General features: G+C 51.3%; 6 protein-coding genes across 6 annotated transcripts; 3 read left to right on the top strand and 3 right to left on the bottom strand.

Annotated features, from left to right (window-relative positions):
* Positions 1-8: 8 nt before the first annotated feature.
* Positions 9-3,956, top strand: K489DRAFT_390909 (uncharacterized protein; the record flags this gene model as incomplete). The annotated part of the gene is made up of 4 exons (XM_033606645.1): positions 9-64; positions 168-475; positions 2,800-3,429; positions 3,481-3,956. 4 exons carry the CDS (start codon positions 9-11, stop codon positions 3,954-3,956), a joined length of 1,470 nt encoding a protein of 489 aa, XP_033456291.1.
* K489DRAFT_78052 (uncharacterized protein) lies at positions 3,646-5,414 on the bottom strand. Its single transcript, XM_033608917.1, has one exon. It carries the CDS (start codon positions 5,278-5,280, stop codon positions 4,039-4,041), a length of 1,242 nt encoding a protein of 413 aa, XP_033456290.1. The 5' UTR covers positions 5,281-5,414; the 3' UTR covers positions 3,646-4,038.
* A 134-nt stretch (positions 5,415-5,548) lies between these two features.
* On the bottom strand, positions 5,549-7,213 carry K489DRAFT_413158 (uncharacterized protein; the record flags this gene model as incomplete). The annotated part of the gene is made up of 1 exon (XM_033608007.1): positions 5,549-7,213. One exon carries the CDS (start codon positions 7,211-7,213, stop codon positions 5,549-5,551), a length of 1,665 nt encoding a protein of 554 aa, XP_033456289.1.
* Positions 7,214-9,436: 2,223 nt separating this feature from the next.
* Positions 9,437-10,329, top strand: K489DRAFT_384170 (uncharacterized protein). Its single transcript, XM_033605795.1, has one exon. It carries the CDS (start codon positions 9,561-9,563, stop codon positions 9,918-9,920), a length of 360 nt encoding a protein of 119 aa, XP_033456288.1. The 5' UTR covers positions 9,437-9,560; the 3' UTR covers positions 9,921-10,329.
* Positions 10,330-11,133: 804 nt separating this feature from the next.
* K489DRAFT_384169 (uncharacterized protein) lies at positions 11,134-12,853 on the top strand. Its single transcript, XM_033605794.1, has one exon. The coding sequence runs from the start codon at positions 11,232-11,234 to the stop codon at positions 12,579-12,581; it is 1,350 nt and encodes a 449-aa protein (XP_033456287.1). The 5' UTR covers positions 11,134-11,231; the 3' UTR covers positions 12,582-12,853.
* Positions 12,648-14,028, bottom strand: K489DRAFT_413156 (uncharacterized protein; the record flags this gene model as incomplete). Its single annotated transcript, XM_033608006.1, has 4 exons — positions 12,648-13,008; positions 13,060-13,110; positions 13,168-13,217; positions 13,282-14,028. The coding sequence occupies 4 exons, from the start codon at positions 14,026-14,028 to the stop codon at positions 12,648-12,650; spliced, it is 1,209 nt and encodes a 402-aa protein (XP_033456286.1).
* Between the last annotated feature and the right edge of the window lie 982 nt (positions 14,029-15,010).

The raw sequence follows: 15,010 nt of genomic DNA, 5'->3' as shown, positions 1-15,010 counted from the left end.
GCTTGAGCATGCGTCCAACAGTCGACAGGCTCTTCGAAGCTGTGATCGGACTACAGGCGACGCCGTGACGATTGCTTAGCTGACCTGGCTCCGCGTCCTCGATTGCTCCCAGAAGCTTGGGTAAGTGCTCAACCTTTGGCGAGTTCTTTGAAGTTGTGTCCATCCAGGTCACGAAAGCTACGATCGGCGACGCCGCAGCAATGGCTTGATGGCCTGATCTCGCTTGAGTGCTCGGCTCTTGGACGGGTTGTCCAATGGGCCACGCGAGTCGTGCATCTCTCGCGAGGAGCGAGCGCTAGTTTCACAAATGAGGTCCAGCATTCGCGGCACCCGCGCGTAGAGCGGGCCCCACAATCTGCGTATCTCCTGACCGTAACCTGCGCGCAGCATGGGTCGGCCAGCACGATGCTACAGCCCTGCACGCTCTTCCCGCTTGGGCGCCCCGAGGGGGGCATAGCCCGCGCTGCAGAGCCCCGTAGATGGCATGCGGGAATCGACTAAGTCGGCAGGGGGCAATGCCACGCGCAGTGATCGAGGTGGAAAGAGCACCGAGGAAGGAAGTCTGCAATCAGGTCTGCCATCGAGTCTGCCATCGAGTCGGGCGCCCAATGTGGCCCGAGTCAGCCCGCGCCTGCGACAGATCGATCTTGCAGCTGGCACGTGGCTGGATCAGGCCATCACCTGCAGCTTCGGGCTATCGGTGCCGCGCACTGCCCCGAAGAGGGAAAGCCTATCGCTAACAAGAAGACTTGGTATAGTCAGCACACCGTGAACATTTTTATGTTGGGCCCAGATCAACCCATTCCGCAGCGATGGGCTTCTTCGCCCGATTCAAGTCGGGTCTTGCGCATCAATCTTACACCTGAGCCGTGATATCGAGATGTCACTGTTCTTGACGTCTACTACTGCCGTGCTCACCTAGAATCGCCGGCATGGAAATTCACGGATGTTCCCCACACATCCTCGTTCCCTACCAGAACCAAGTCGGAAAATGTCGCTCCTTCGGTGTATCACCTGGACTCAATGACATGGTTTTACGTTAAACAAGCCTTCATCGGGAATAAGCACTATGTCATTTGCTCTGCGGATTTGATTTTTGCAGAAAATGCTGCCTCAGGCCACAGATGTGTGCATGTCCGTGCGGCAATAGCGAGATTTAATTGTGGGCATCAGGATAATGAGATTCGCAAAGGGCGGACGCCCATCAGAAAGGGCGGAGGGTGGATAGCGGAGAATTCGAAGGCCCACGCCATTTCTCTATTGACAAGACGGGCAAAGACACCGAATGCTGAATGTTTTGAAGCCTGTCAGATCGAAGCATTAAACAGTACGCCGTCTAACGTGCCACAACGGTAAAGGACTGTTGTATACCAGCCGAGCAGCTCGAGAACGAGACAGGCAACTCGAATCTAAGCAAAATCAAGATGGACAATTGGAAGCGTGGTGAAGTAGCACAGAGAGGCGGAGAAGATGGGTGATCCAAAGACAATAATGTAGGCACTGTAGTATTTTGGGCACGGAGAGACGGGAGATTGAAGGAGGCAAGGGACATGGGACTCTGGCACATAGAAGCGCAACTCGAACTCATAAGTCACCAATATAAATTTCGGGGCTTCCAAGCGGTGCGAGCCGATAGTAATGGGATCAAAACCTCATGCTGCAGCTATGGCTATCGCCCTCTCATGGACCGGAAGTCTCAAGACTGCCGTCCTTAGACGTGGCTCGATTGGGAACACCGTCCCCTCCGGTGTGACGCCATCGTAGATGGTTTTCCACCTCTTTGTCAGAGGTTCTGGTGTCGTCCATGCATGTTCGGAATCGCGCAACCAAAGACGGATCAGATGACGCCTACAACCCAAGCATGTGAATATCGCGTTCAATTATAGTCGGGAGACGCCAATACGATCAGGCGCGATTGAATCGACAGTGAATTGCTTACATACCTCTGATTAGGAGTATCCTTGAAACCATCCCGCCCATGGAAGATGCTGAGATTGTTGGCGTATTGGATATCACCTTTCTTGAAATTCAGATGAATGGCGTGCTTCTCGGCCAGGAAGTGGAGAGCATCCAGCGCTTCCGCCTGAGCCTCGGTGATGGGTGGAATGTCGGAGGGTCTGGGGTAATAGTCATAGCCTGTGAAAGGCCTCCGGTTGTATTGAATCACGATCTTTTCGCGATGACGATCATTTGTTGGGATGTGGTACAATAGCGGCAGTGATGTGATGCGTTCTCCCTCGGTCACGAAACTAATGATGATGTCAGGCTATACTCTCTGCCAACAACATGAGAGTAGAAGGGAAGACAGTACTTGTCGGCCGGCCACGGTTGCGACAAAGTCTCGATGAGATCAGGCCTGGTTCTTGCCAGCTCGTTGTATACCGTCCACGACGAGCTTAGCTTACTATCGCCGCCTTCCGCCGATGTCTCCAAGCACGCAAGAACTATCACGTCACCCGCGTCGGTATGGAAAACTTGCGGAACGTCCGTCAACGCCGGTGATCTGATCTTATCCGAAGTGACCGTTCCGCTCAGATCCGTCAGGTGGGCCAGAACCACGTCTGCCGGCTTGTCTTCAAACAAGAAGTCTTGACGGCCTCGCGTGTCTGCAACATGCGATGAAACACCAGCGTACATAATGATATTGTTGCGACGATCGTAGCGATCGAAAGGCATGCCACGGATAACTTTGATACCCCGTCCATGATGGACCTCGTAAGAGATCTCGCGGAGGACTGCTCTAGTCTTGGGGAGCGGGAAAGGAGTTGGGTATCGATGATGATGTCAAAGACCCGCCAGGAGGACACTATTGTCGCAGACCTGATGGGACTCTTACCGGAGAGATTGTTGAAGCCGCAACAGCCTCTGTCTGGCGAAGTCTTCCGAAGACTCCTCTCAGTTATGCCAAGACTGTCATCGAGTTCGCCATTTCGGAGTGTCATCGATATGGCATCACGTCGATCCAAGAAGCTTCAGCAACCACAGCCTATCTCCACGCCCTCCGCGAGCTGGAAGCGGAGAACCGCCTGCCGCTTGATATCAGCACGCACATTGTTTGTGCTCCGGGAGCTTCGACTGGCGAGAGTGAAGCGTCCCTTGCGGCTCTCATCAACGTTGCAGATGCATTTAAGAGTAAACATGTTCATACGGGATTTGTCAAATTCTGGCTGGACGGCGCGCCATTACCGCCGAATCCCACTCAGTGTGATCTGGATGCCAATGGGAAAGCTGATCCGGAACGTGTCTTGGTAGATTACCAGAAGTTGCTCGATCGTATCTCTGCATACGACGCGCGAAATATGACTTGCAAGATTCACGTCGCCGGTGAAGGGAGTGTGCGACTTGCGCTGGACGTTTATGAGGCTGTCCGGAAGCGAAATCCGAGCGGACCTAAGCACGAGCTTGCTCACTGCAATGCAGTCCACCGAGGTAAGGGAGATTGCTCGAGAAGATGCCAACTGAATGCTGACATATGAACAGACGACATTCAACGGATTGCTCGCCTCGGGCTCACTGCTGAAATGTCGCCTGCGATCTGGCACGCTCCTGTCGTTCAATTTGCTCCCCATCTCCTGAGATGGCCCTTCAATGAGATCTTGGCCACGGGGGCGCACATGACGATTGGCTCGGATTGGATCTTGACGGACAACCCGAGTTTGTTTGATCCACTTGCACACTTAGTGGAGATGCTCGAAGTGCCAAGGTCGGGAGATAGGGAAGGGTTGACGAAGAAGCAAGTTGCTGCCCATGCGCTCTGTCGGATGATCACGCTGGGAGGAGCGGAGGCAGTGGGGAGGGAGAGGATGATTGGCAGTATCGAAGTTGGAAAGATGGCGAATTTCATCGCTCTCGATCGCGATTTGAGCGAAGGGGAGTTCGCCGGAGCGACGGTGCTGAAGACCTGGTTTGAGGGAAGGCAGGTGTACAGCGCCGTGGCAGGGCAGGTCGGAATATAGTAGAGAGTTGTGTTCATTCCTCCGATTGTACACGAAGCTGTTGCCATTTTCTTTGCATGTACGAGAAGCAATCCTTCATGTATCAACTTACATTCCTAGAATCCATGAACCCCGTCGCGTCACCCTCGAAGTTTCCTTCCACCAATCGACGCAAGAATTGTGCATGACTTTGAATCCACTCGGCCTCGCTCAGCCCTGCATATTTCTTCACGGGCTGCCCAGAACTCTCATCCCATCTTGAGACTGCCCAGTCCACCGTATATATGTTCCATTTCTTGGTCATAAAGGGGCCGGCGATCAAAATATAGAGCACGAGATAAATTAGGATCACGGCTGCACTGGCACCAATAAATATGCCAAGGTTTCGGAAGTATGTATAAGCCCAACGAGCCACGCCGGACCTGTCTTGGTCAAACAAGAACATCATGACCAGTGGCACCAGGCTGACGGCGAATACAAAGGCACAGAGTCCCCATAGCGCGAGGACCGGCCACAGCAGGGTATTCAGTATGAGCTCGCCTCGTCTGTGTTCGACACGTATTTGGTCAAGCGAGGAGGCTGGGTAAATGTCGACAGATTCATCGACGATGGTGAAACCAATGTCGAGCTTCCCGAGATATTGCGGGCGTAGTAAAGAGGTCACGCCAGTTTGGATAGCATCGAGGTCGATGCCGCTCACTTCTCTCGTCACGCGAAAGCTTTTTCGAAAACTCACTTCAGCACAATAGTGTTCGCACCACTCGAATAAGCTCCTCCCAGCGCCGACTCCGGCCTCGGGGTTGGAATCATTCGGAGTCGTTTCGACCTCCTGCATGACGGTTCCGCGATGTGTTCTAAAATCGTGTGGCGTGATGGAACAAATTCGCCAATCTTGGTCATTCTGTAAGCCGAAAAATCCTCGAAGGTCTAGTATGAAATTGAAGTCGATGATAGTACTGTTGGCATCAGCTGGACTGCGATGAGAGCCGCAGACTCTCATGTAAATCTGCGGAGGCACCTGGCTCAGATAATTCATGACGTAAGAATGTAGCTCTGCAGGATTGGCCAGTTGATCTGCTGCTCTCGCGCTTCTGCTACCGATGGTCCCTTGACTTGAGAACTCGGAGAGATTGTCGAGATTCACACTCCGTTTCGAATGAACGGTGATTCTGCTGAACGGGTCTTGAAGTGGAGCTGCATTGAGCTGTACAACGATCTTGACCGCCTCGCCATTGTCTGCATGCTGTTCGGATGCGCCGAGACCTGTGTTCTGGAGCAGTGGAATCTCGTACTCGTTCGGTTCGGAGTCGGCAGTTTTCGAACGAGGGATCTTTAGTTTTGCCATTTCGTAGCAGAAGTTGAGCGATTCGATGCGACTCCGTAGGCTTTACATGGGTGACGAATCTGGATCACGAACATTTAGCAGCGCGTCAATGGAGATATGTATTTACAACTTCGATGAGTCGAAATTAACATTGCAATTGCTGTCATGCGTATGCGTTGTGTGGCGGAGCGTGGCAGCTGAGAAGATCTTCCCAGTTGTGGGCTAGCGCACGTGGCGGAGTACGAAAGACGGGGTCCCAAATGAGACAAGTAATATCAGATTCGAAATCTCAAATTGATGGCACGAGAATATCCATCAAGTCCGTTGCGTCGCCTTGAAACTTATTCATAACCAGCCTGCACAGAAATTGAGCATGAGTTTGAACCCATTGCGCCTCATTGAGACCCGCATATCTCTTTACGCGCTGCTGGCCTTGAGATCCATCCCATTGCCACACTGTCCAGTCCACGTTGTAGATCGCCCACTTCCTCACACCGAAATGAGCATTTACCCATCTGCGGATTAGAGTAGCCAGGACTCCGATCGCGACACTTACGCATATCAGAGTGAGGAAAGTCCGAAAGTACAGAAAGGCGCCGTGAGCAACAACCGCCCATTCTTGAACCTCGCCAATAGCTAAGCCGATATGTAGTAACAGAATGCATGTTACAAAAACAAAGGCCACCGAGCAGATGCCAATGAGGCCAATCGCGATGAAGCCGAAAGTTTTGAAACACGCGTGAATCGCGCGCTGCTCAGCGACAATTTGATGAAGAGATCCTGGCGGATAGATATCGATGCGCTCATCGACCGTCGTAAAGCCAATTTCAATTCTTCCGACGTGATGCGAGTATAGCAAGGCGGTCACATGCGTTCTGAGCGCCGCAATGTCTAAGCCGTTGATCTTTCGGGTTATGCGGAAGGCCTTGCGAGGAGTTTTATAATTGCAGTAGTCTTCGCACCACTCAAGTAGGCTTCGTTCGTACCCAGACGGATGCTCGCTTGTTGTCGAGAGGAAAATTGTGGGCCGCGACGATCCACCATCATGCCTCTTGGCGCCGGAATTGTGGCTGCGCCAGTCCGGATGATCTTCTAGAGAAGTTTCAAGTAAAGCCAAGGAGTTGAACAAACTCCAGTTCGTTGATGCCTTTGAGCCAACAGGTGATGATGCTGGGAAGTTCCATGAAGATGTCTGCGATGGTTCTCCGCTACGCAATCTCCTTCTCCACCTCATAAGATAATGCCACGGATTTGTGAAGCGTCTGAAGATCCCTTCATTTTCCGTGGCAAACTGTTGAAAACTTGGATACTCCTCGCCCTGGCCGGTGGTCTCTGTGAATGTTCCTCGATAGGTGCGAATATGGTCTGACGCCACACTACACGTGTGCCATGTAGGATCATTATGTTGCCCTAGAAACCCTCGCATCGATACGACGAAATCAAAGTCAACGACCGCGTCATTTCTCTGGCTGTTTGTGCTGCTTCGTGAACTATCGCCCTGCGTCGCTGCCTGGTGACAGCCACGCACTCGCATGTATATGCGTGGCGGCATTGAACTGAGGGACTGAGTAATGTACGAGTAAAGTTCTCTGGGATCCATGAGTTGATCGTCCATTCGAGCACTAGTCAGCGATGTCCAGCCTTTGCTATCGCACTCTGACAGACGATCTGATTCCTTGCCGAGCACGTCGTGGAGTGTATATGCATCAAACGGATCATCTAGAGGTGCAGAGTTTATCTGCACTTTTACTGAGGTAGAGTTGGGAATACTACCTTGCAGCTGGCGAATGGATTCATCAGTGCTGTCTTCTAGTAGCGGTATCTCGCCTTCACTGGCGAAGGATCTTTCATTTCGCCCAAAACCATTGAGACCCACCATGGTCGCAGGCGGCGGGTCAGAGACGGAAGTCGACTGATAGCGAACGGACTTGGCAATGGAGGCTGGCAGTGGCATCTGCTCACTACAGGGAAGAGAGCTTTTGACAAACGACTCAACCAATATGCGACCGTGTGAAGAGAATCCTCAGCATTCGAGACGAGATTTGCGCATCATAAAACATCACAACGTCGGAGGTTGACAAGAAGGGTCTATATACGGCAAGCTTACATGACCATAGGAGTCGAGCGTGGCGCAGCCTGTCCTTCGAACTTTAATGGCGGCCCGCAGATGTATCGAGAGAGGGAACCACCCACAAAATGTCCGTGGACCCAGCCTTTGAGGATAACACCGCAGTCAGTCACATAACGTGCACCAACATGAACATTCATCATTATTAGCCAGACTAGGCGCGTTTTTTGCGCCAGGCAAGCCCGCCCTCAAGTCCCACGAAACGCCGGCCGAGTTCACCAGCGGTTGACCGCCTGGCAGCTGTCTCAACGGCAATCCGTCCCCGCTGAGTTATGCCCTAATTGCCGCCCACATGTGTACAAACAAACCTACCACGTTGGGGACCAAAACAATGGCAAAATTTTGGCCCGTAAATCACAGCAAGATTTGCCTTTTTCTTGTCCCCGACGTGCCCTACCAAGGTTCTGCTGTACTGTCACGTGAGAATTTCTAACAACAAGGTTGCGACACGCAACTGCACACCAGGCGGGGTTTCTCCTTCTAAACCATCGAACACTTTTGGGATGAAATGACTACTGGAAGCACAGTCCCGTATTGTTTGATCATTGAAAGGCACGTTCGGTGATGGCGCCTTGTGCGTTTCATCAATGGGGGATGAGAGACACCATTCACACAACAGATTACGAAGGCGTCAAATAATTTCTACTGGGTGTCGAAATCAATGTTGACTATCACGGGTGAACTTGGGTCGCTGATGGAGGATGTCTACTAGTTATATACAAAAGAAATTCGCCTAAAACAATGCGTTATTCCCGCTGTGAGAGCCTCCATCTACATTTCCCGATAGTAGGCTGTGTTCGAAAAATATGACATGGAATTATCATCGCCACGATTATTCACCTATTATAAACTATATTGAACGTTTCTTGGGTTTTTTTCGCGCACCTCGATAGGTGTCATTCCGGAAATGCATTCTGCTCAAACATTTCAAGCTCTCGGCTGTCAACTTAGCGTGCGAGGCAGTTTTCGTTATAGTTTACATGGAGATTGTTATAATCAATCCTTCTTGGGTCTCCTAAGCGACTATGGCTTGTCGCAGCTGCATACCAGCAGCACGTGAACGGTCCTGGTCGAGGGCTTTGTACAAGTATACGGACTGTCCCATCGATGGTACATTCTCGAAGATTTGACGGGAAGCCTACAAATCCGAACACACAAGTTAAAGGGTCGTTAACGTCAGAAAAGACGCAAAGCGAATTGCGATCGCTCTTAGAGCTACCCATGTCTCCACTTTCCCTACGCCGAGCCTCGATAGACGATATACCTTGAGTGATAGATCCTTTGAGTCACCTAAGCGGGAGAAGAATTACGGGTCACAAATTGTCGAGCAGTGCCAGATACGAAAATCATTGCCAGACAATTGATGCCGACCACCTCTTAGGCAATAGTGGAGGATTGTCAGATTCATCACAGCTCGAGGGCCACTCCACGTACTCCTCGGTCTGACGAGGCTCGTGTCTTTGCAAAACAGCTTATACTGCCCTAAATCTCGCCCAAAAGTCGTGAGATGTATGTTCAATGATCTACAGAAATACGGCACTAGCGCCTTTAGATCCGCACGTTCCTTCCAACACGAGTGATCATTCGAAACCTTTTCTGAACTACAAGTGCTTGCTTTATGGGCACAAATGTACGTTCCGTAATCATCACATGCTTCCGACAAACAGACATGTTGAGCAGGTATGATGATGCGACATAACAAATATAATATAGCACAGGATAAAGCTTCCCCTACGAGACCTCTTCGTGCAAGAAGCCGCTTTGAGAGCTTCGCCACCATGATCTTTCCCTTGCAAGATACGTTCTGAGAGAAGCAACAATGATGGCGAAGCATGATGGTAGCGTGAGTGTCAGATTGCTAAGATCTGCTCCATCACGGTCTTATTAGTCTCCTACAGACAATGTCGATGAATCGACACTGCCTTTTCATAATGTCGAGAGGGGATTAGATTATGTCGGATGATGTTTCCTCCGACACTCGTCAGCCCTAGGGAGTAAGCATTGGCGAGACTATACTGTCATCAAGTGGATAACAAGGGCTTGCACATCCCCTACGTGGCTGAGCGAACATAAATATAACGACTTGACCTCGCCTTCGAAACTCTGCAACTCTACCTCACCTCTTCATAAAGGACAGCCCATTACAGCGCAGGAACCGAGGCCAACAAACAAGATGCAGTTCACATACCTCATTTCACTCGCCACGCTGGCCGCGACTACGATCGCAAGCCCCCTTCCTGCTTTTTCGGGCAGCCCAGCAGAGGATGTTGTCGTTCCCAATTGTGGACCCTTCTTTTGTCCTCCTCCGGTGAAGCCTGATGAGACAAAGTCCGACCCCGTTGTCTCACGTAACCCGGCAGAGGATGTTGGCGCTCCATGCGGCCTAGAATGTCCCCCTTCGGCCGCGACTGTGGCGGTTGATGCGATCCCGGTAGCTCCACGCAACCCAGTACTGGAGAGGGACGTCATCGGTTGCTCCTTCGAAACTTCAGAGGCATCCGGTGGGCAATCTGGCTGGGTCTGTCACCATTGAGCCGCGGCTACAGATGCAAAGCCCGTCTCTGTCGCCCCCACGTGAGCCAGTGGAGGACATCTGCAGCCATCAATATTCTCCATTGAGGTATGCAGACTGGGGAGGGTTCTTGTTTCATCACGTAGACTGATCCATCTCCAGGGCTATTCGCAGAATGCCGTTGGACACGATCACTATTCTTTCGAACGACAATGAAACGGAGCCAGATCGTCGCACATTATTGCGGCGAAGTTCTGTTGAGACGGGACGTGTTTGATGAAAAAGGGCACGGCTGACGTGATGTCTCGTAACATTTCCAAGAACCATAGCAATTCGATTGAAAGGACTTGTCTATTATCCTTTGACAGCGTGTGATTGACATGCGTTGTATCACGTGACATTGGATTTTGGAGAAATGCCCAAAATTAGTCGAGGTCTTCTTCTGTTCACCAATTTTCGTAGGCATATTGCACAATACAGAATGGACCGTCGGCACCCCGAATAATGAAGAAATGGGTCGCCGACAGGACTAAAGCAGATCGGCGTTGCGCGTGGTTCTGTTTCCATCTGGAAAAGCAATAGTGCCCAGGTGGTGGTGTAAAGCTCCGTGCACTTGGAAGCGAGAAGCCCTGCTTGTTCCTCCGTCAGAATCGCTGACTCGTACTAAATACGACGTACATATTGAAACGTTCAGGCATGGCGAAGATGATGACCTTTTATTCTTTGATTATACGAGCACCATTCGCTACGTATGTATCTCAAGTGCAGGAAATCTGGTGTGTTTGCACACTTTGCATAATTTATGTAATCACAAATGTGCAGGAGTCCACTTTCTTCATAACTTGGGACATACTTTCGCCGTGGTCGTCGAAGGGCAACGCGCATAGGTTTCCCGTGCGCTGCTGCGATTGTAAACGTCTCACTCGGGAACACTCGTTTCCTTCATATCCTACTACCGTTGAATTACCCGTGCTATCGTTTTTTGTGCAATCGATCTTGAAGCTGGGAATTGCGCTCGTTCTCGTTGCGTGACGCCTCGTGCATCCATCCCTAGATCGCCAATTCTCTGGACGGAGTCAGCGCAAGCTGACTCGGACAGTCACAAGGAATGAAAATGACTTAACAGCCCCTGCTCTGCGCGCGCGATGCGCGATGCGACGATGATGAATCTATACTAGAATGATTCACATATATATAATGATGCGACCATTCGTCTGTCGCTTCCATATTCATTCCCAAATTCAAAGTCACTGCCAGATAATCCTTCATTTGATCGCTACAGATCACAATTCGTATCTCTTTTCCACTCTTGCAAAATCTCTCATATCAATCATGGTTATCAAACAGAATCCAACAATCAAGCTCCAGATCGGAGACGAAGTGAACGCCTGGGGTCACAAATTCACCTGGACAGATCGTCACATCTCCGAGGAAACCTACAAATACCGAAGATACTCCTACGACGAGCTCGGCGAACAAGCGTATAAAGCCCTGATTCAACTCCGTACATCCAAAGACCAAGACCTCTACGCGCTGTTCAAAGAGAACCGCGACCAACACCCGGTCCTCCAGAAATTCTGGACCGAAGTCTCCTCGACGCCGGCTTGGGTGGACTGGGACGCAGTGGGTCGAGGTCAAGACGTCTTCAATCGGTATGGCATGGCCATCACGCTGGGTCTCGCCTACCAGTCGCTTCTCGGAGCAACGGGGAGTAACGGTCGATCGGCCGAAACACTCTCTCGAACCGGCGGTTTCGATCTGAATTCCGTGCGGAGGAGATTGATGGAGACGACGCAATTCATCATGCAGTGCACGGAGTCCGTCGCGAATTTACGCCCGGATGGTGACGGTTTCATTTCCATCTTGCGGGTTCGTTGGCTGCATGCTGCCGTACGTCGGCGTATTTTGGATCTCGTCGCAACGCGGCCTTCGTATTACTCGGTGGACGAGAATGGCATTCCCATCAATGATAGTGACAGCAGGTACACTATCGTGACCTTCTCCTCGACCGTCATCTGGCAATCCCTTCCACGTCTAGGTATCCATCTCAAGCCCCAAGAGATTGAAGACTACCTCGCGTTGTGGCGCCTTATCGCGTTCTACATCGGCACTCCGCATGACGAGTTCGCGCAGGCAGTGACGGCCAAAGCGACCTTGGATTCGATGTTGCTGTTCGAATACGACCCGACAGAGACGTCCAAACGTCTGGCCCGCAATATCATCCGTGGCCTAGAGAATAATCCGCCAGCGTACGCGTCGCGGTCGCTGCTGGAAACGTACACTCGCTGGTTGAACGGCGGTGAGCTCAGTGATTCGCTGGGCATCGGAAGGCCTCCGTGGTACTACTGGGTCATCATATCCAGTCAAGTGGCCTTGACGTCTATCGTGTATAACTTGGCGAGAAACATTCCCGCTGTCGACGGCTACCTGAGTCGTCAATTTCGTCGAGACGTGTGGCGCGCAGTGCGGGAGAAAGAGCGCGGCGGGCTCGATGTGCTTTCGCTCTTCACCTTCCGATTGATTCCGGAGCTTAGTGCGGCTGGCAAGAAGGTGGAACCAGATGTTGTAGAGCGAGGTGCTGGCTTCGTTTTGACCGCAGATATGGTGGCGATCCTGGTCGCGCTGGGATGGGCAGCGGTTTTGGGTACGACAGTGGCAGCAGTGTGGCATGTGAGCTCTTGAATCATTAGTCGCAAAGTGTGATTGAAGCCTTAACTTTTACAGATCATGTCTAGAAAGCATCAACATTCAAATAAACATGGTCCATGGAATTGCTGGCGTCTGGTCCTGATCATTGAGCATAATTTGATGGTGAGCAGACGAATCCTGAGGGACTTGAACCGTGTTCCAATCCTGGATCCGCATCGTGACGGGGTTGAAGATCCGCGTGGTATTCGGCGGCAGCGGCCTAAATCCCCAATTGCTCAATCGCGAATATGTCGAGAGAAATTCGTGCGAAAAGCTATATCTGTCGGCCAAGGGATCGAGCTTGGCGATATCACGGACTTGAAAGCGCCAGTCGAGCACCATGTCGGAGAAGAACCGATGGACCATCCACTCGGTAGCATTGCTCACATCGTAACGCAGCATATGGTCGCGAACTGATGGCCTTCGTGATTGTTAGGCGAAATTGTGTGGACTGGCGTGCAGGCAATCTTACCACATGAAGTAGTCGATAAGTCTGGCGTGGGCTTTGGAGCATTGCAGAGCGCTGGTTCAAGCCTTCGATCAACATTGTCTCCCAACGATATTCGGGGGGTGTACTCACGTAGGCCGCATGAATGAAGGCGGAGCTGCGGCGTCGGTTTGGCAAGCATTCTATGAGACGTCAGGAGTGGCTGTGCGAGGAGAACCCAAGGCTCACGAAATCCAGACGACTAACCAAGAACATGGATCGAAAGACCTTCAACACTGCGATGCGTTCAGCAGGTCCAGTGTCTCTCATGAGACTAAGGTCCACTTTCTCTGCCACCTGCCATCCAATGTCCAGAACGTGTCGTGCACGAACATCCGGCCATCCATGAATCACAGCGCGGATGTTGATGTCGTCGTCCATCGTATCGTCTAGCCGTCCCGCTTTCTTGCCCTGCTCCTCGGCCCAGACAGTGAGACGGTTCAGATGTGCGAAGTAATTCCCATCGTCGACTTGACCCATCTGTGCCTCCAAATTGGAGCTTATCTGATCAGATCCTGGTTTTGAGGACGGAGAATTGTCTATGAGGGTCTCTAGATCAATAGAGACTCGCTCGCCCATGGTCCATTCCTCTACCCGGTTGGGGATTGCAGGACTTGCCTGTGTAACCACGAACTCATCATCATTATCTGTCGGACTGGCAGCAACAGACCCACGAGCAGTTCCGGTGGGAGCGACCTTTGTCTCCTCGACAAGCCTTTCAGCGAGGTTATGCACTTTGGACAAGGTGTTCAATAGATTCTGATGCGACGCCTGCTGTTTCGCGACCGCTTCCCTGAGCGCAGCATTATCGCCATCGCAGGACAGCGACTTCCACTGTTCTACCTGCTGCTCAAGTTGTTCGATGCGCGTTTTGGTCCTCGCGCGGCTGACGCGTTGGGCGTGCCTATCGCTGGTGCGCTTCCGCTCGCGACTTGCAGTACTTCGCGAAGTCATCTTCGTCGCTGTTGGTCGGATGTGATGACATTGTCCAACTCACGATGTGCACACAGTTACTGCTGAATCGAGTCTCGTGACTCGAAGTTGTTCTATGGCAGGCTGGGGTAAATCGATGGCCTGCGGTCGAGCTCCGAGGCAGACATCTTGAATTTCACTTATTAGGGTTATCCAAAGTCATGAGATTCATCAGCAACTTTTTCAGCAACTTTTCGGAAAATGCACACCTGGGCGAAATGCATATAAGCAATAAGTAGTGGGGAGTATTTGTCTTCTCATTTTTAAGAGCCGCAGATTGATTTCATAACGCAGAATTCAAAATTCTCATGATTGACAATGCCCGAGTGAACAAAGAGTTGTTCGTACAGCATGAATAGCACCTGGTCAATGTCGTAAGCCAGGTGAGCTTCTCCTATGGACTCGGCTCGTCTGCTCCACTCGTCCTTCAATGCACCGTTTTGAGTGCACAGTATTGAGATCTCTACCTGACCGCCACTCGTCAGGCCACGTTCAAGCTCCAGGGCAGTCGGAAGCTGCGATGATTCGGAACGAACCTCACAGGCAGTGAGAATGCGACTCGAGGGAGACTGACCTCGCTACTAGTGAGACAGGCGTCTTACCGACGAACTGTGAATGTTATGTCACTCGGAAGCCCCGACACTGCTGAGCCACGCGATCACTGTTCAACATCTGGTCCATTCGCTTAATTAATGTATAAAATTTGTAGCGGTCATATCCCTCTCTTGACCAGATCTAGCATAGCTCCAGCCCGAATGCGAAACTCTGGATCTGAGCAGTTACCGTATTCAGTATGTGGGAGCGACCTAGTTTTTCTCACGTGTGGAAGGATGAAAACCATGGATGATTTAGTGAATCCGTATTTCGAGATTCCAGCATTGGGTCATCACTGATGAGTATACGGGCGATGATTAGAAATGCAAATCCTGAGATCGAGGCTCCGAGTACCGCCTCTACGAACTGA

Source organism: Dissoconium aciculare, assembly GCF_010015565.1.
Source record: "Dissoconium aciculare CBS 342.82 unplaced genomic scaffold K489scaffold_14, whole genome shotgun sequence".
Taxonomy (NCBI): domain Eukaryota; kingdom Fungi; phylum Ascomycota; class Dothideomycetes; order Mycosphaerellales; family Dissoconiaceae; genus Dissoconium; species Dissoconium aciculare.
This window is presented reverse-complemented; position numbering and strand designations above follow the sequence as displayed.